General features: G+C 38.9%; 1 protein-coding gene across 2 annotated transcripts in view; it reads left to right on the top strand.

Annotated features, from left to right (window-relative positions):
* Positions 1 to 14,530, top strand: part of TAF3 (TATA-box binding protein associated factor 3) — a 174,865-nt gene extending 160,335 nt beyond the window's left edge. For both annotated transcript variants that reach the window (XM_081300484.1, XM_081300485.1), the window contains 3 exons: positions 8,674 to 8,923; positions 11,750 to 11,856; positions 13,281 to 14,530. In XM_081300484.1, the coding sequence (XP_081156610.1) occupies positions 8,674 to 8,923; positions 11,750 to 11,856; positions 13,281 to 13,395 (472 nt within the window). In that variant the 3' untranslated portion in view covers positions 13,396 to 14,530. The remainder of the gene's footprint in view (positions 1 to 8,673; positions 8,924 to 11,749; positions 11,857 to 13,280) is intronic.
* Positions 14,531 to 20,421: the final 5,891 nt, after the last annotated feature.

The raw sequence follows: 20,421 nt of genomic DNA, 5'->3' as shown, positions 1-20,421 counted from the left end.
AGCCTGTGTCTCTTAATTGGTGAGTTTAAGCCATTAACATTTAGGGTTATTATTGAGATATGGTTTGTTCTTCCAGCCATATTTGTTTATTAATGTTACTAAACCTGATTTGTTTTCCTCTTTGATTACTTTCCCCCCTTTACTGTCCTACCTCCCACTGTTGGTTTTCAATGTTATTTTCCATTTCCTCTTCCTGTAATGTTTTGCCAAGGATTTTTTGAAGAGATGGTTTTCTAGCTGCAAATTCTTTTAACTTTTGTTTATCGTGGAAGGTTTTAATTTCATCTTCCATCCTGAAGCTTAATTTCGCCGGATACACGATTCTTGGTTGGAACCCATTTTCTTTCAGTGTTTGAAATATGTTATTCCAGGATCTTCTAGCTTTCAGAGTCTGTGTTGAGAGATCAGCTGTTATCCTGATTGGTTTACCCCTAAATGTAATCTGCTTCCTTTCTCTTGTAGCTTTTAAAATTCTCTCCTTATTCTGTATGTTGGGCATCTTCATTATAATGTGTCTAGGTGTGGATCTCTTATGATTTTGCACATTCGGCGTCCTGTAGGCTTCTAGGATTTGGGATTCTGTTTCATTCTTCAAGTCTGGGAAGTTTTCTCGTATTATTTCATTGAATAGATTGTTTATTCCTTTGGTTTGGAGCTCTGTGCCTTCCTGTATCCCAACGACTCTTAAGTTTGGTCTTTTAATGTTATCCCATATTTCTTGGATGTTCTGCTCATGGTTTCTTAGCAGACTTGCTGAGCTGTCTATGTTCTTTTCAAGTTGAAATACTTTGTCTTCATTGTCTGATGTTCTATCTTCTAAGTGATCTACTCTGCTGGTAGTATTGTCAATTGAGTTTTTAAGTTGGTTTATTGCTTCCTGCATTTCTAGGATTTCTATTTGTTTTTTATTACCTGTATCTCCCTGTGAAATTGATCTTTTACTTCCTGGATTTGTTTATGTAGTTCCTTGTCAAAGTGATCTTTCATTCTCTGATTTTGCTGTCTCATGTCTTCCTTGAGACTCCAGATCATCTGAAGCATGTATATCCTGAACTCTTTATCTGACATTCCATCTTTTGCAGCTATTACCTCTTCTAAAGTTGAGTTGACCTGCATTGCTTATGGTCCTTTCTTTCCTTGTCTTTTCATACTGCTCGCGTTTCTTTCTGCCTGGTGAAACTGTTGTGTTTTTGAAATTTTCCCACTATTTATTTATATTGCTCTTGTATAGTTGGGAAATCTCCCTTGCAGGGCGGGTAGTAGCTGTGCTTCTCCTCTAATTAGGGTGATCTGTCTACCACGATGGTCAGTCTCAGGTCGGTCGCACGTCGGTCGCAGGTCTGCCCACCCTGCGGGCGCGGGTGGCGGCTCTGCTCTGCCCCCACTCCAATTGTGGTGACGTAACTACCACGCCCTCGGGTCGTTGGTCCTGATCCGGATGTGGGCGGTGGCTCTGCTCGGCCCCTACTCCAATTGGTGTGACGTGTCTACCACGCTGGTAGGCCTCTAGGCCTGTTCCGCCGGTGGGTCGCAGGTCTGCCTACCTTGCAGGCTCGGGCGGCAGTTCTGCTCAGCCCCCACTCCCAGTGGGGGTACCTGACTGCCTCTCCAATGGGTCGCTGAGCCTTTTCCGGACACGGGCGTTGGCTCTGCTCCACCCCCACTCCAACCAGTGTGACGTGACTGCCTAGGTGCTACTTGTCCACCACGCTGGCAGGCTACCAGGCCTGTCCTGCCAGTGGGTCGCAGGTCTGCCTACCTTGCAGGCTCAGACGGCGGCTCTGCACAGCCCCTACTCCAAATGGGGTGACTTGGCTACCGCGCCGTTGGGTCGCTGGTCCTGTTCTAGGCGTGGGCGGCTACTCTCTTCGGCCCCAGCTGCAGTTGGGGTGACGTGATACCACGCCGGCGTGTCACTTGGCCTGCTCTGGGCGCAGGCGGCAGCTCCACTCTGCCCCCCTGACCCCCACAGCACCCAGCAGGACCCAAACCGAGGAGCAGTCACCGCAGTTTCCCCACTCCTGGGCCAAAGCAGCTTCGGGAGCCAGAACCCGGCCTCTCCGATCCCAGCCACGCTCCGCTAGGAGCAGGCTCCAAGGAGCGACCCCCGCGGGTTCCCCAGCCCCGGGCCAAAACTGTTTCGAGAGTCAGGGCCCAGCCGCCCCGAGCTCAGCGCACGCTCCGCTTGGAGCTGGCCTCAACACGCAGTCTCCGCAGGTTCCCCAGCCCTGGGCCAAAGCAGCCCGGGGAACCAGAATCCGGCCGCTCAGAGCCCGGCGCACGCCTTGCCAGGAGCGAGCCCCAAGGAGTATTCTCCACAGGTTCTCCAGCCCCGAGCCTGAGCGATCTGTCTGCGAGACGCAGGCAAATACCAGCCTGAAATCACCTGTTCCATAGCTGAATGAGCTGAGATCAGTAGAAAACAGGGATGATTACATCAGCTCTCTAAGATGGCGGCTGCTGTCCTCCTCCGTGGTCCGACCGGTGTCGAGAATCGAACTGGACCGCTTCTCTCCTCTGTCTCAAAGCCGGAACTCAGCACTAAGCACGGCCATTGCACCACTGGCAGGAGCCCCCAGAATCCGCATCGCTGCACTCCCGCTCTGGCACCTCGCCGCTTCCCAGCGCGCGCCGCAGACTCCAGCTGCGGGGCGGTCCGCAGATCAGGCAATGCGACCCTCCGTGCGGAGAAATCGCCCGCGACCGAGCCCCCGCAGCCAAACTGGCGCGATGGAAATCCGTCCACTAGATTCTGGAGCACCTCAATTTCACTAGAAATTCCCAACAAGATAGCCTTCAGCTGTTTCACCTCGTCTTTCTCCCGCACAGTGACGCGGCGCACTGGGGTGATGCACTCCCTTCGCCGCCATCTTCCTTCATCTGAAATGGATTTTAATTATGTAAAAACAATGGCATTGTTACATGTATTCTCTTTCTCTGTCCCTCCCTTGACCCTTTTGTTTTTGATTGCTATTAATGAGGATGCCATCAATTTAGGTATACTGAATTGTACAGCCATTTTATTTAGCTTAGGGATTTTATGCTCATTCTTGTTTCCTTTTTTTTTTCTTATAAAACTTATATTCTATTATACCTATTATCCACAACTCTTTTTTGGGATTAACATATCACACATACATATGCATATGTATGTATGTGCATGCATGTGTGTATGTTTTCTTTGTGTGTCTTTGTGTGTGTGCGTGTGTCACCACTTCAAATAACAAGATGCCATTTTGGACATAGTATTTACCCAATACTCTGTTTAAGGGTTTTTTAGATTACAGTCATTTTAATTTATTATTATTATTTTGCAGTAATACGAGTTACAAATGTTACTGTTTATCCTGTATCTTTTCATAATTATCTAAGTATTTCCTCAGGATAAATTTCTATAAGTAGAATTTTTGGTCAAGCGCTTATACATTTTTGCCAGGTATGGTAGCACACACCTGTAATCTCAGTGGCTTAGGAGGCTAAGCCAGGAGGATCATGAGTTCAAAGCCAGCCTCAGCAAAAGCAAGGCACTAAGCAACTCGGTGAGACCCTGTCTCTAAATAAAATACAAAATAAGGTTGGGGATGTGGCTCAGTGATCGAGTGCCCCTGAGTTCAGGATTTTTGTCTTTTGAGAATGTAATTTGAGGGTTTTCCCCCTAATTATATATATATATATATATATATGAGAGATCACCTTATCCAGCGTAATAGCTAACAAATAGTAAAGTCGAAACAAAATGGGAAATGAGCATGGATATGATGAAAGTATATTATTTGCATGTACAAATATGCCTTTATTCTGTATCATTAAAATGCAGTAATTGAGTGTGTGTGTGTGTGTGTGTGTGTATGTATATATCAATCCTGTTGTCTCCCTTGTATCTCTTTTTGTTGTTATATAATTATTAGTAGGCAAATGATATATCCAAAGTGGTGGGCTGGAGTCGCAGCTCAGTGGTAGAGCACTTGCCTGTCATGTGTGAGGCACTGGGTTCAATTCTCAGCACTGCATATAAATAAATAAAAAAGGTTCATCAACAAATTTTTTTAAATGATATATCCATAGTAGTAGGCAAAACTGGGTATGGTGGATCATGCTTGTAGTCTTGTGAGAGGGGAGGATCACTTCAGCTCAGGAGTTCAAGTCCAACCTGGACATCTGGGGAGACCCCATCTCAAATTGCTAGACAGATGAATGAATTTTAGTGTAACTGAATAGGAGAAGCTTGTTATGTGATTTCAAATTGCAATTAATTTTAAAAATACTACCACTTGTTGCTTTTTAGTGAGGTATCAGAGATGAATTTACGCTATTATCTAAAAAGGATTTTAAAATACTCCTCCTTTTTCCATTTATATATGCATGCACTAAAGAATATTTGCAAAAATATACAATATTGCCAGTCTTCACAAAATTTTTTCTCCTTGAAAATATAATCATTTTCATACATAACAAAAATAAGATGTTATCTGATAATGTGTAATGGTTCATTTTTGTTACTTTTATCTGTCTCATTTGTTGTTGTTGCAATCCTGGGGATCAAAACCAGGGCCTCACACACATGAGGCAAGCACTTTCAGTGAATTACATCCCAACACTGTTATTTTTAGATGAATTATTAAAGAAATATTTTTAAATTTCTTTATAATGTTTAATATGGCAAATATTGAAAAGTACAGTGCACATTTTAAAAGCTTCTTAATTTTGAAGAATGTAAAGAGACTTTAGGGCCAAAATACTTAGGATTTCTCCTTTGTGTTCTTTTAGTAAGGGACTTCAGGTGGCAAGTCCTTAGCTTCCACCCCCTTGTTTCTGAAATATGTTTTCAAAGACAACTTATTTTTCTTTAGCACATTGAAGATTTTATTCCACTGTCTAATAGATTTCATTATGGCTGGTTGAGAAGTTACCTATCATGTGTTTGTTCTTTCACAGTAATTTTTATCCCGCTTTGACCACTATTCAGATTTTTCTGGTCAGTAAAGTTTTATAGCTTTGTTTTGTTATGCCTTTATATAGGTTTTATTTTATTTATCTTGTCTGGGGTTTGTTGAGCTTCTTAAATCTGCAGATTAGTATCTTTCATCAGTTCTGTAAAAGTTTTAGATATTCTTTGTTAACATTTGTCTCTGCCCCATTTTTCCTGCAGAGGTGTGATCAAACATGTATTAATTAGATCTTTCTGTTGTATTATCTTTGCTTCTCCAGGTTATACTCTAGAAAGTTTCTTGTGTTCTACTACTCAGTTTATAATTCTGTTTTTATTTCTAATCTACTTTTAAATCTACCAAATGAGTTTTAAATCTGTTACTGTAGTTTTTCATTCCTAAGCCTGTGTGGGCCTTTTCAAATTTGCTGGGTCACTCATCATAACTTTCTGCCACCTGCAGATGTTTTCAAGCTTTGACTTTTTTTTCTTAACATTTAAGCAGAGTTATTTTAAAATTGTTAATTCTATTAACTGTGGTCTGTATATAAGTCTCTGTTTACTGGCTGTTATGTCTCCTTGTTCTCCCTGATGTTTCCTCACATCCATATGTGTCTGATTTTCTTTATTTATGTATTGCTTTTTTTCTTAAATATTTACCTGTATTAATAATATGAGGCCTATATTTTAACCAAATTCCTTTCAGGATGATTGGTGCTGGGTACTTTTATGCATTATAAATCCAGATTACTTTAAATATAATATCCTAGAACATGAGAGGTGTACATTACATTCTGATTCATTCTTACCTTGTTTCATAGCCCTTTGGACACCCTTAATACGAATAAAGATTTCTGGTAGACTTTCTACTTTTTACAGGTCCTGGGCTTTGATATATCTTCTTTATCAAAACAAAAATTATATTTGCCTAATGTGTAAATTCCCTCAGGACAGAAACATCTCTTCTGATCTCTCTGGGTTCTTGCTTTTCCCTTTAGTTTTGATTCCAGAATCCATGTATTAAACTATTATGGATAACAGCATTCAGAAATAGTATGTTTTAGAATTTTAGAGAATTCCTCCCCTCTAGACATAAATGCATAGCAATAACTTTGCATTCCTATTTTGTATGTAAGGCAAACCTTATTAGCAAGCACTGAGAGGCAGTGTAGGATACCTGTTAAGGTCAGACAACCTAGTTTAAATCCTGCCTTTTCACATAGTAATCTATATAAATTTATTTACTCTCTCTGCCTTTGTTTCTCATATGCACAAAAAGAATAATAGCTTACCTTATTTATCATGAGTATCAAATGAGGTAAAGCAAGTAAACATTTAGCACAGTGCCTAGCCCAGAATTGGCTTTCTGGTGGTTAGAGAATCTGGGCACATAGTAAATGCTCAGTAAATATTCACTATTAATTATATTATGCATTTATCAAGTGTCTCCTGCAAAACAGACCTGTTAAGTTATCTTAGCCTTAGCCCCATCCAAATTAGGAAGGTAATCATACCTGTAGGAAATAAGCAGGAAGCAATTAGACAGCAATAATTGAGGGTTTTGTTGGTGGTGGTATTATTTGGATGTTAAGGATTAAACACAGAGCCTCAAGCATGCCAGTCACATGCTCTACCACTGAGCTGCACCTCCAGCTCTAGTAATTGGTTATTTACTTAAATAATGGTGGACTTACTGGAATGATTTAATATTTGAAGTCTTTACCTATATTGAAATTCTCTCTACATCCCTCTGAGGCAACTGTTTATTTTCACTTTGAAAAAAAAAAAAAAAAAGCAGGGAGGGCCTTGGAAGTTGTTTTAGTTAGCAGAGAGGAAAAGTTTATTTTGACTCACAGTTTCAGAGGTTCGGTCCATGGTTGGCTGACTTCATAGCTCTGGGCCCAAGATAAGGCCCATATCATGGCAGAAGGATGTGGCAGAAGAAAGCCAGGACATGACAGGAAGCAGAGAGAAAGCTCCACTCACCAGGAACAAAATAAAGGCACACCCCCAGTGGCCTGCTTCCTCCAACCACACCCTGTCTGCCTACAGTTACCACCCAGTTAATCCATTATCAGTGGCTTAATCCAACTCAAGTTACAGCTCTTATAACCTAATTATTTCACCTCTGAACATACCTGGATCATCTCACACCTGAACTTTTGGGGAACACTATATCTTAAGTGTGGAAAAACAGTGAGAGATTAGTGCAGTGGCTTTGTTTGTTTGACTATTTGACTATTTTTGTGGTGCTGAGGGATGAAACCCAGGGCCTTACACATGCTAAGCAGGTGCTTTGCCACTGAGCTACATATAGTTATTCCTGTTTTGTGTTGTTTTGTGTGGTGGTACTAGGGATTGAACCCGGGAGCACTTTACTACTGAGCCATATTCCCAGCCCATTTTATTTTTTATTTTAAGACAAGGTCTCAGTAAGTTGCTTAGGGCCTTGCTGAGTCACTGAGACTAGCCTCAAATTTGTGATCCTCCTGCCTCAGCCTCCAGAGTTACTTGAATTACAGGCATGCGCCACTGCACCCAGTGTTACAGTCATTTTAGAAAGCAGCTTGGTGATGGTAAGGAGTGGCAGTTTGTGGCCCAGCAACTTTATTTCTTGAGGTAAAGCTTAGGAAAATTCTTAAGCATAATTACAAGCTAACATGTAACATTTACAAGTGAATATGTTCTACCTTTAGTAGGATGGTAGACCAAAAAAAAAAGTCAGCTTTTTCATACCATGGAATATTATATAGTAATTTAAATAAATAAATCATATAGATCTATGTATATCAACATGGATTAATTAAGAGACATGAGTAAGTGGGAGCTAGGTGTGAAGGTGCATGCCTACAATCCCAGCTGCTCAGGAGGCTGAGGCAAGAAGATCACAAGTTGAAGACCAGCCTGAGCAACTTAACAAGGCCCTGTCTCAAAATTTAAAAAGGGCTTGATAGAGCATCCCTGGGTTTGATTCCCCAGAATTGCAAAAAATTAAAATTAAAAAACTTAAGTGGGAGGGCTGGGGCTGTAGCTCAGTGGTAGAGCACCTACCTCGCACATGTGAGGCACTGGGTTCAATCCTCAGCACCACATAAAAATAAATATATTGTGTCCATCTACAACTAAAAAATATTAAAAACTAAGTGGGAAAAACTGGTTACCAAAGGATAAATATAGTGAAGTGCTGTTTCCATATACCTTAAAACACATCAAATATAACACTGTGAATTATTTCTGGATATCTACAAAGGCAGAATTACAAAAAACAAAAATTTAAAAACACACCTGAGGAGGAGTGACTACAGGAGGACAGAGGGAGACTCATCTGAAACAAACTTAAGGTCAGGAAGGTTCTCAAAGAGTCATGTCACTCACAGTTGCCTTCACTGACCACAAGGGTTACATTGCCAAACCTGAAGCCAACAGAGAGTGTATGGTTCAGCCACAGGAAACAACAATCCACCCATTATATTTCGATGAAAAAGCCATGTGTATTGTGTACAAAAAAAAAAAAAAACCTAAATAATGAACCATTGGGGGGCAATTTAGGAAGATAAAAATCAGTCCGAACAAGTTGAGGTAAACTGATAAAGGCCTTGAAATCTGAGTTTTTTAACTGTCTCTGGACTCCTAAAAAACATATTTTGCTACTAAAGGAAGAAAGTTACTTTATGATAATTTTTTTTAAATATGTGGTTTGATTTAATTATCCCATTTTGATTTTTTATTTTCTCTTTTGTCAACAGTGTCATCAGCAAAGTGGTTCCAGCCCCCGAGGCTAAGCCAGCCCCTTCTCTGAATAGACCTAAAACCCCACCACCAACCCCAGCCCCTGTACCTGTGCATGTGAGCCCTACGCCCCTACCATTGCCACTCCTCGCCCAAGCCACAGTGTGCCCAGCTCTGATGCCATCTCCATCCCCTGCCATCTCTGGAGCAGGAAGCTCCAAAGCCCCTGTGCGAAGTGTGGTGACTGAGACGGTCAGCACCTATGTGGTATGTATGTGTACTTCATTTTTATAGTAGTGAAGAGAGCATTACTTGAGAACCTGTCATGAGTGATGTGTATGTGTCATCATTGAATCTTGGAGGCAACTCTTCAGGACCAGAAAAGTATTTTCATTGCATTTTTGAGCTTTTGGTTAAAAAGCATTATGTTTGGATATTCAGTCTCCATGAATAATTTCAAAGTATTGTTTTTCATTCCTTTGTATTATTTTGGAATATGACCATATTCCTATATACAGTAATCTCAATGTGGAAATTATATAGATGAATAATGAAATTTAAATTCCATGTTGAATTTCTTGATCAAACAATGAAATTATTCACTTAAGAATATAATTTATCTAATATACATAGATTTCATGAGCCAGCTGGTATTTCTGAGTTACAGCACTAATTATATTTTATTGGCAAGATCCAGAATATTAAATGGAAATGAACTTTTTAAGTCACAGAGCTTCCTGAGTATCCAGGAAGCTTTAGATGTAAAACCCACCATGTTGAATGAATCCACATTGTCCCAGGATTCTTTTTAGGTGTTTTCCCCATACTTAACAGTATCAGATTTTATTCAAACCCTTAATCCAATCTAGTAATAAAGTATTTATGGAGTTAAATTCTTAGAACTAGAGATGTAGCTCAGAGGTCAATTGCCTGCCTCACTTGTCCCTAGGTTCAATCCAGTACCACCAAAAAAAAAAAAAAAGAGAGAGAAGTTAAAAAATGGAAATAAGATAAGTTTTGTGGGCACTGTAGAGTACACACACACACACAATAAATGTTTTTGATGCATTGAAGCATTGACATTGTATGGCTCCAGCTATGGAGGCTGGGATGCATAGCCTAATGATGGATGGCATTGTGGGAAGTGGTCGGGGGACTCATAGCATCTCTTGCTATGAACCATGAAACATTACATGCTTCAAGGAGTTAAGGTAATTTCAGCAAATCATTAAATATTTGAAACTCTACAATGAAACAAAGAAATATAAAAAAGAAAATATTAACTATATTCAGAGAGAATACAGTATGAAAAATTTATGTAAGTATTGCCAATTCAAGACGTGATATAAAAAATTTGTGATCATCAGATTAAGTAATTCAAGGACCAATTGCTATAGGTATTTAATCAAGGCAACATCACTCCACGTGTATTGATTGGGAAAGATTTTATACTTGATATCCTCAACCTCCATTTGTTTATAGTGGATGTTTGAGCTACTCTGTGGAGATGGGTCTGATTGGAATAGATAGTGTGGTTCAAAAGCCTTCTAACTCCTATAGAGACACTTTGTAGACAGAGGACAGAATGTGTGATTAGGGCAAAAAGGCTGATTTTGTTACTGCCTAATAGTATGATGTTAGAGATGTTACCTAAATTCCGATAGTTTTGGTTTTTTCATTCTTAACTTATCCAAAGCTTGTTTTACAACGATTAAACAAAGTAGTAGTATACATTTGAAAGAACTTAGTAAACTGTGAAGTAGTAGATGTAATTATGGATGCTATGCTAAATTTCTCATGTAGCACAGTCTCAGCTTGATGATTGCAAGAAAGGCCAATCAACAGCAGGACTGGCCATGCACGAGAGCTTGAGGGCCTAGGATGCTAGAGCAGTGTCAGCCACTGGAGAGCTGGTGTAAGGTGTCTGTGGATTCTCTCCCTGATAGTTTCCCCTGAAATAAAAGAGGGCTAGGTCAGAGCTACTTACAAGTTTCTTTAGGAAGTTTTTATATCAGTGTAATTGGCTTTATAGAGATTTAAAAAAAAAATAGTTGAATTTAGCTGGGTGCAATGTCACAGTCCTGTAATTCTGGTGACTCAGCAGGTTGAGGCAGGAGGATCCCAAATTCAAGGCAAGTCTCAGCAATTTAGCGAGGCCCTAAGCAACTTAAAGAGACCCTGTCTCAAAATTAAAAATTAAAAAATGGGATGAAGATATGGCTTGGTGATTAGGTGCCCCTGGGTTCAATCCCCAGCACAATAAATAAATAAATACAGGATTTTAAGATTTAGATTTTACTTATTGCCTTTATGCCCATATTGTAGAAGTATTTTCCCCAGATTCATTTTGATAATGTGAAATTTGAGGAAGTAGTAAAATTAGGGACGCTTCCTATTTAGAATGCTAAATTAATAAAGTAAATTAGGACCTTCAGTATGTATAGCAAAATCATGTTTAAATGTGTAGCTTTTTGGCCTCCTGAGCCCCTTATTTCATTTGCCCTTTAGTTGATTGTACTTTTCTAAAAATGCCATAAAGGGAATGGAAAGTTACTTAGTAACCACTCTTTTATATCCTTGATCTTATCATCTAGTTCAGGGGAAGGGTTTGGCTAATGAGTAATAAGGGGACACCTGCACATGGGCCGTATATATTAATCCCATGCCTAGGAATGTGATTGGGGAAACTACACACAGTTGAGCTCTATAGGTTCAAAAATATTGTTACTGCCATAAAGACCCTAATTGTTAAAAATTTGTGGTAAAGGGTTTTTTTTCAGATGAAGATTACAGGTCATATGCTCATAGATACTATATAAATACTTTTGTTTCTTTATGACTCATAAAACAGAGTTTAGGATATTCATTAGAAATGTCTTATCATTGATCACTTAGCTATTTTCTTTTTCACACAATTCCAGAACACTGATGATCATGATCATGGCTTTGGAAAGTGCTAATCTGTGATATTTTTTAGCTTAATTTGTCAGCTTATTAGGCTTACAAGGATAATGTCATAATTCTTATCTGGTCTCTTTTCGGTTCTTCTTCCCCACTCCCTGTCTTTGTTCCTTTCCCTTGTGATAACGTCAGATCCGAGACGAGTGGGGCAATCAGATCTGGATCTGTCCTGGGTGTAACAAACCTGACGATGGGAGTCCGATGATCGGCTGTGATGACTGTGACGACTGGTACCACTGGTGAGTGTCTCAGAGCACCTCCAGCCACACTTGGTGGCTGCTGTTTAGTCAGGACAGCACAGGACACTCCTGAGAAGAAGTGTTTTGCAGAGTAGCTTAGTGCCTTCAGGCCACCCTCAGAGCAGTACTTAAAGTAAAATCATGGAGCACAGAAAATGAGATGAAGTTCAAAAACCAAGAGTACTATTGTTATTCAGCCTCAATTCTGGGTATTTTGTTTATCTGTCCTTTTTGTGAAAGTAAATTCGAGGAGAAACACCATGCGTTTCTCCATCAGCCAGGAAGGATAGTGGTGTGGAGGACAGTAACTGCTATGACTTCTGCCATGACTTTTATGAAACCTCAGATGCAGGGTCTTCTGGCCAAGCATCTGTGGTTTTCTATTATTGGAGCTTTCATGGTCACCCTAGGGTTGCAGCTCTCTGTAGTTTGTGACTGAACTAAGAAAGAAGGTATGTACAGATTTCTTAAGAAATTATGATTCCATAGAAGATCTTGAAGAGATGAAGAGGGCTGGTGTTTTTCAGAGTGTAAAGTGATTTTTGGAATATAAAGAATTTTTTTAGAGTGAATTCCTTAGAAGTTTGTAACTGACTTGTGCTCCTGAACTATAAAACATGAATATGTGGGCTTAGGAGTAGTTTTTCTTAGTGAATAAACAATTAACAAATGCTGTGAGGGAAAAAAAAATGAGAGGAAGCCAAGTGTGGGTGGGTGCACACCTATACTCCCAGTGAGGCTACTATAGTAGCATCACAAGGTTCAGGCCAGCCTCAGAAATTTAGTAAAATCCTTTCTCAAAATAAAAAGGGCTGGGCATATGGTTCAGTGTACAAGATTCTGTGTTCAATCCTCAGTACCACAAAAAAAATGAAAAATAAAAAATAAAATGTAAGGAGACATGGTGTTTCCCTTTCCTTCCTCTCCACTAATGTTCTGTAAGAGCTACGGTACCTGAAAAATCCCATTAAAAGGTGACCCCTTAGTAAACTTGGTACAAACTGGAGAAATAAAGACAGCTTGTGTGTTTTTTAAACCTCTTCAGTAGTTCCTCAAAACTGAAGAAATGTGACCAAAATATTTACAATCTTCTTAATTAATCTTTAAGGTATCAGATTTTAAAAGATGTCTGTTCAGTTATGATATATGATATCTATAAAATAAAAACAAAGCCACTGCTCAGAAGAATTACACTAGTCCTGGCTGAAAGAATGAACAAACTAATTAAGCCCTCCATTGGGGCCTATAAAAGAGGCACTATAAAGTATAATCAAGTGCCCAACAATAGTGCTGCATAAATTCAAGCCATTTGACTTTGATTTCTGGTAAATATTTCATAGATTTAAAGAATTATTATAAAACGTTGAAAGAAAAAGAATAAGCATATATAAAACTTGTTTCTTTGGATGTGTCTTTAACATCAGGCCCTGTGTGGGAATAATGGCTGCACCACCAGAAGAAATGCAGTGGTTCTGCCCCAAGTGTGCCAACAAGAAGAAGGACAAAAAGCACAAGAAGAGGAAGCACCGAGCACACTGACCTCTCCACGTGGACTGGACCAAGCAGTGTCAGCTCAGGCTTTGTCCCTGGCATCTCTGGAGGGGAGCTGGCGCAGTTCCGCATCACGTGCCCCAGTCTCCGTAGACAGTGAATCTGGGAAGACTAAGGACAGCAACGCGCCATCCACTCTTGATCTTCCCTTCTGAACACACTGGCCTGTGGTTCGGTGGTGGTGTGGCAGGAAGAACTCTACAGTAGAAGCGTGGCCTCAGGGCTGCCACCTCCATTTTTCTATTACCAGTGACAAGTATTATTAATAAAAAGACCATACATCTTCCCTTTTGATTTCCTTTATTCTCTCCAGGGCCTTTTCATTAAGGTATTAGATGAGAAGATAATGTGTAAATTGCCTTGACTGTAATTTAAGGATGATATCATTAGTCTGTATACAGTTTTCAACTTCTCTCCCTCTATAGTAAGATAATCATAATAACATAAAAGAAAACTCCAGTTGGAGTACTGGTAAATATTTTTGTGATGAGAATATATGAAGCTTCCCCCAACCCCATTTTTAGTACTAACATGTAAAATGTTCAGGCTTTTGTGAAATACCTTATATTTTTTAAGAAAAAGGTTTCTATCATGTCCTGTTTGCTTCTGCGCAAATTATTTTTGTTTAACGTATTTTATATCTCTGTTGCATTCTAATTTTGCCCTTTAAACTGCCGGAGTCACTTCTCACTGCTTGTACATTTCACCAACTTGTATAAAAACTCTTCATACTAAAAAATTTCCCTTAATGTAAATAATAAATATTTATGAAGTAGTTATTTTTTAAATTTTTATCGTGTTTAATTCTGGCTTTCTCTGAAATCCACTGTGATTTCAGCCATGTCTGTAATTACTGCTGTATATAAATAAGCAAAGAGACTAGAGAAAAAGAGCCATAGTTCAGAGTAATTTACCTTGAGCTGAATGGACCCGTGCAGTGCCCAAAACATTGTGGGGGGAAAAGGACCCTAGCAGTTGGAAGGAAAACAAAGCAATTTAAATCTAGAGTTTATGATTATGATTTGAAATTGTTTTGTTTGTTACCTGTTTTGTTTTTGTAAATTTCTTTGATATTAAAAGGACATGTAGGTTCCATGAAAGTAAAAAAAAAAAAAAAAAAAAACATACTGTAGCATTTTGTGTTTATATTGTTTTATTTCTACAAATTTGTTCATTGATATTGTGTTTTAAGGCTGAAATGAAGTATATTATGAATTTTTTTTTAAAAGAAATCATCAAATTTCAGGGTATCACAAAACTTTATTATATTACTATACTGCCCACTATTTATTATATGTTATAGATATCTGAAAGGTAAACCAAATATTTTATTTTTAATGTAAAAACATCAAATTTAACTTTATTAGCATATTTTAGCAACTTTGAAATAAATATGGACTTGATTTTGAAATAATCCCAATTTGGGCCCGTGTAATGGATATCTTGAATATTAGATATGGGCTTTGAACCTAATACAAATATATTAATAGAAAATGTGATTTTTTATTGCCAAATCAATTGATATTAATGTGTGAATTAGTCATATTTTAAAACATTATGTGATTACAGAAATGTGGTTTTTCTGCCATGAATGTTAAACTGCAAATCAGTGGAAATGGAGTAGACCTTTTAAGAGTGCAGGATATCATTACCCTCCTTGTTCTAGAGGCCAGAATTTTTCTATCCCTTAAAAACAACAAAGCATCTATGTTGAGATATGTGTTTTTTGTTTTATTAATTTGAGATCATTCTAAATACTTTATACAGTATTTTCACATGCACAAATATACCCATTAGTGCTTTTTGGAGAAGGATGAGGGGTAGGGGAAGTGCAAAATAAAGATTATTGGCTATTTCATAGTTTGCTTTTCCATTTTCTTTATTTAGGATTTAGTTCCTTGAGGCATGGTCAGTGGGTCTAAAGTTGCCACGTTTAAGTGAGCAGGTCATGCTACTGAAATAATAACGGAGGTGCCTAGATAGAACTTTTCCCCCAATCCTACTGTCTGAGAGACTTCAGCCCGCACTACATTTAAGGAATTTCAATCAGTTTGTTGTCCCTTGCTATTTCATGGTTGCTTTCCTAAATCCAGTTCATGATTTTATAAATGGTCTTTGCAATAATAAAACCAAAGAATCATTTTCAGGGGGCTGGATGGCTCAAGGGATTAGTAATGGAATACAGAGCCTTTCACCTCTAGGTCAGTGAGTCGAATCCAGTCCAGGTCACTAGAGACCAAAAGTTGTCACCATCTTATGACTGTTCAGTGGCCTGTGTGAAATGAACTGGTGGTCTCAGTCTCTACTGGATGGCTGTTTGTGACACCAACCAAAGGAAGTTCAAGAAACTGACAAAAAGAAATGTGGATTAGAAAATAAAACATCTGTGTTACAAAGAAAAGTTAGAAAGTCGGTCATAGTTGATCTCCAGAAAGGAATAAAGAAGAAAAAGAGAGCAACTTATACATCACAAACATTACAGTGAGAACGGAGATTGCTTTACTTTCCTTAAATAAAGTCCAACAAAACAGGAAAAGAAAAGGCCTGTATTGGCTGAGAGAGGACAGGAATAAACTAGGGTGCATGACTTGATCATGGGAAAAACTGTAGGAAGCCGGAACAATTAGTAAAAACGGGTTTGACTTTTGAGGGAGAAAGGCTCAAGCGGCAGGAATGGGAGGAGCCTCTGTGACATGACAGAACTAGATGCGGAGGAATGAGAAGTATTTCCCTTTGGAGGGTTAGAGGTTTCCCCGTTGTGAGTAAAATGTGACCTGTTTTCATTTATCAGAGCACTGTCATTTGAGTGGCATCCATACTTCATAAAGAGAGGCACACAGGAAAAGAGCTTACCTGACTAGTGATTTTATTGGAGGTGATGTTATTTAAGAAATAGACACAGGAAACTGAGCTGCTCCTCTGGTGCGATAATCTGCCTTTGGGGCCAGGTGTAACTGGCAAAGCAGAATTTCTGTAGCCAACAAGGTGTTTCTCTTCCAAAGGTGTCTGGCGTTAAGTACAGTGTGGATCTTTATCCTCCGTCTGATGTGTGGTTCCAAATGTCCTGAAGAAAATCAGAGGCTATCAGAGTATTCTGACTTTGTCGGGCTTTTTTCAAGAGATAAAATATAGTGCATTACTGTGTCACCTAAACCACTTTTGTTCTCCTTTCAATAGGATGATTAAACAAAGACCTACTAACCAAATTAAAGTATAAAATGAACACTGAGATATGGAAACCTTGCCACTGAGAATGCTAATGAATGAAGTTCACTGGAGGCATGTTGGCTAAGTTTTCAATACAAATAGTTTTATGGCCAATCTCTTTAGATCATAGCAGCGTTCTTTAGAAGTGTAAGTCTAAAAGTAGATGAGTTACCTTGACTGAAGAATGAAATAGATAATGTCCTGAATAACATCTCTTTCCACAATGGTATCAGGCATTTCTGCTAGGAAACAATTTCTTTTGAGAATTTTGCATTAGTTATAGCCTAAAAAGTATAAAGTAGCTATTAATCCATGTGTGCAGGCCAGTGGAGGACATTGAAATTAGATATTTAGATGGATTGCTGGACAGTTTATTCTTCATTTCATGCGAATACAGGCAAACAATTTGGCCGGCAGTGTAGTTCAGTGGTAGAACATGTACTTAGCATACACAAGGCCTGGGGTTTGAACCCAGAGCCTAAATAAATAAATAAAACATTTAGCATACATAAGAGTTATTAAAATGGCTAGTTGCTTTTTTATCCTGGACAACTAAGTTTTTTATTTAGTTTGTAGAAGAACGTTGATAAACATTTTCATTCGCTTTCAACGTTTACTAGGAATGCTTCCTGGAAAAGATGTGTCAACCACGTCTGGCTCCAGGGGTGTGGTTTTCTGAGCCGCTGCTGTCTTCCCTACAACATCTGCAGTTGTTCCTGCAGTTTTCCATATTAGAAGGAAGGCTGGGGTTGTGGCTCAGTGGTAGAGCTCTGACCTAGTATGTTGTAAGGCCCTGAGTTCAATCCCAGTACTGGAAATAAATAAACAAAATACATTACACACATACATACATACATATATTACATCAAGTCCTAAGCATATTGCATACTTGTTCTTTTCCCATTTTTCTATATACAATCTTTCTAAAACTACAACTAGTTTTTATTTTTATTTTTTGGGGTACTAGGGATTGAAGTCAGGAGCACTCAGCCACTGAGCCACATCCCCAGCCCTATTTTGTATTTTATTTATAGACACGGTCTTACTGAGTTGCTTAGAGCCTCGCTTATGCTGAGGCTGGCTTTGAACTCGAGATCTTCCTGTCTCAGACTCCTGAGCTGCTGGGATTACAGGTGTGCACCACTGCACCTAGCTTTGTTTTTTATTATTAATGTAGCTTTTTGCTTATAAATGTTTATATTTACACAAAATAATTAAAAACTTAGCAAATGTTTGATTAAACTATCCTAAGAATTAGCAAAGTAGATGTTACATGAAAAATATATAGGTATAAAAATAGATATCCTTTACAAGATGCAAACATGTTGGACTTTCATGACAGAAGCATATTTTAGGTGCTTATGCTAGGCAATGATTTCCTACTACATCCTTGGAATCTAGCATTTGTTAGCCCTTTGAAGTCTTGTGGATTTTTTTGTTGTTGTTGTTTGGTCCTGGGTTTTTGTTTTGTTTTGTTTTGTTTCATTGTTGCTGTTTGTTTTGGTACCATGGATTGAACCCAGGGGTGTTCAACCACTGAATCACTTTCCCAGCCCCTTTTATTTGTTATTTTGAGACAGGGTCTCAGTAAGTTTCTTAGGGCCTCACTAAATGGCTGAAGCTGACTTTGAATTTGCCATCCTCCTACCTCAGTCTCCCAAGCCTCTGGAAATACAGGCATGTGCCACCGCACCCAGCTGGTCTTGTTTCTGATTAATGAAACATTTAGAATAAAACTATCAAGCAAAACAACAAAGACCTGAGGAATGTCACTGATATTGTCCTTAATGAGTTAACTATTGCCAAGTTCAATGGTTTGAAGAAAAGGTTTTCGTTAGTTTTAGTTAACTCATTGAGAGCTATTCAAGTACTTACCAAAGGATGTTCATGTCATCCAACAATATTATCCAGTTATATTCTGATTATTTATTATACTTTGTGGGATGGTGATAAAACTTTTTTTTCTGCTAGCTTTTAAGAAAGTAGCGTCTGTGTAATTGAATTTCTATGTACCTAATAATTTCTCATCTTTACTTCATTCTATTAATTTTTTACATGGCTATTTATAACATTCACAAAAACAAATATGAGGAGCTGGGCATGTAGCTCAGTGGTAGAGTGCTTAACTACCATGTACAAGGCCCTCGGCTCCATCTCCAGCAGTGGGGAAAGAAAAAAAAATGACTGGAATGTTCTGCACTCAAACCTATCCAGACATTTCTCAAAAAAATGTCCATTAGTCATCTGCCTGGGCAAGGCACATTGTGTACTGTGACGATACAAAGATGAAAGAGATAGCATGTCCCCAGTGTCCCAGAGAGCTCTTAACAGGTAATATGTCAAAAAGGGAATATAACTCTCAAAACCAGGTACAAAGCCGGGCTTGGTGGTACGCACCTATAGTCCAAGTCAGCACTCAGGAGGCGGAGACGGGGGATCCCAAGCTTGAAGTCAGCTTCAGCAATTTAGCGAGACCAAGGGAGACAATGCTATGCTGTATCAATACATGGTGTTACTTAGATATAACAGTGGTGGCAAAGCAAGGACTTGGTCCTGAGCAGAAGTTAGAGTTACTTCTTTAAGAACAGGGAGTTTTGATGAAGAAAGAATAGGAAAGCTCAGGGCTGCTTCTAGGAAAACCGGCAATGTCATATTGCTTGATGTGGGCAACCATTAAGAGGAATCTCTATTGCATGTTAAAGCTGTGTATGTAAGTGTTAGTCATTTTCCCTGCTTATTATTTTCCACATTGAAAGAAGCAAGAGGTATAGTTCAATGGTAGAGGAGGATGTGTTTAACAATTGCTAGTCCCTGGTCAAGGAAGTTTATAAAACTATAGCTGCTCTGCCCAGTAATACTTAATGGACCTGATGCTGAATTGGGGCGGTGGAAGGCCTCTCTGGGAAGATATATCTATTTATTTATTTCAGTAGAAGCATTCCTAATGTAATAATAAACTTTTTTTTTTTTTTTGTATGAGGGATTGAACCCAGGAGCATTCAACCACTGAACCACATCTCCAGGACTCCTGTGTTTTTGTTGTTTGGGGGTTTTGTTTGTTTGTTTTAGACAGGGTTTCACTAAGTTGCTTAGGACCTTGCTACCTTGCTGAGGATGCTTTCGAATTTGTGAGCCTCCTACCTCAGCCTCCCAAGCTGCTGGGATTACAGGCATGTGCCACCATGTCTGGCATAAACCAAATTTTTGTAAATGCACCCATGTAAATGCCTGGGGAGAGTTTCTATTTGTTCAGGGTTTTGTTTGTTTGTTTTGGTACTGGGGATTGAACCCAGGGTCGCTCTACCACTGTACCACTGAGCCAGACCTTTTTTTTTTTTTTTTTTTTTTTTTTTTGAGTCTCTGTCTTGCTAAACTGCCCAGTCTGGGCTCAAACTTGCAATCCTCCTGCCTCAGCTTGCAGAGCTGCTGGGGTGCTGGGATTACAAGCATGTGCCCCCAAGTCTGGCTGAGGAAAGAATTTTGTAAAACTAAATGAAATTATACATAAAACATTTAACAAATGATAAAAGCTCAATAAATGGTAGCTATTGTGGCTTTTTGAAAGCCTAATCCATTAATAAGTATTATTTTACTCTTTCAGTAAAATGATTTTTCAGTGCTTTTATAAATTCTGGGTTTTCTGTGAGACTTGGATTCTAAGCTTCAATACCCCCTCCTGAGGAGTGATCTTGTATTACAATCTAGGTTTGAAAAATTGGACATGACATTAACTAGGCAGTTTTTATTATTAATTTAATTATGTCGATTTCATTATTTGGCCAGGAGAGAGACTGAGAGGCACCTTCC

This window comes from Spermophilus citellus (genome assembly GCF_964194105.1).
Source record: "Spermophilus citellus genome assembly, chromosome: 6".
NCBI classification, from domain to species: domain Eukaryota; kingdom Metazoa; phylum Chordata; class Mammalia; order Rodentia; family Sciuridae; genus Spermophilus; species Spermophilus citellus.
Note: the sequence above shows the minus strand (reverse complement) of the source record. Positions and strands in the feature narration are given on the sequence as shown.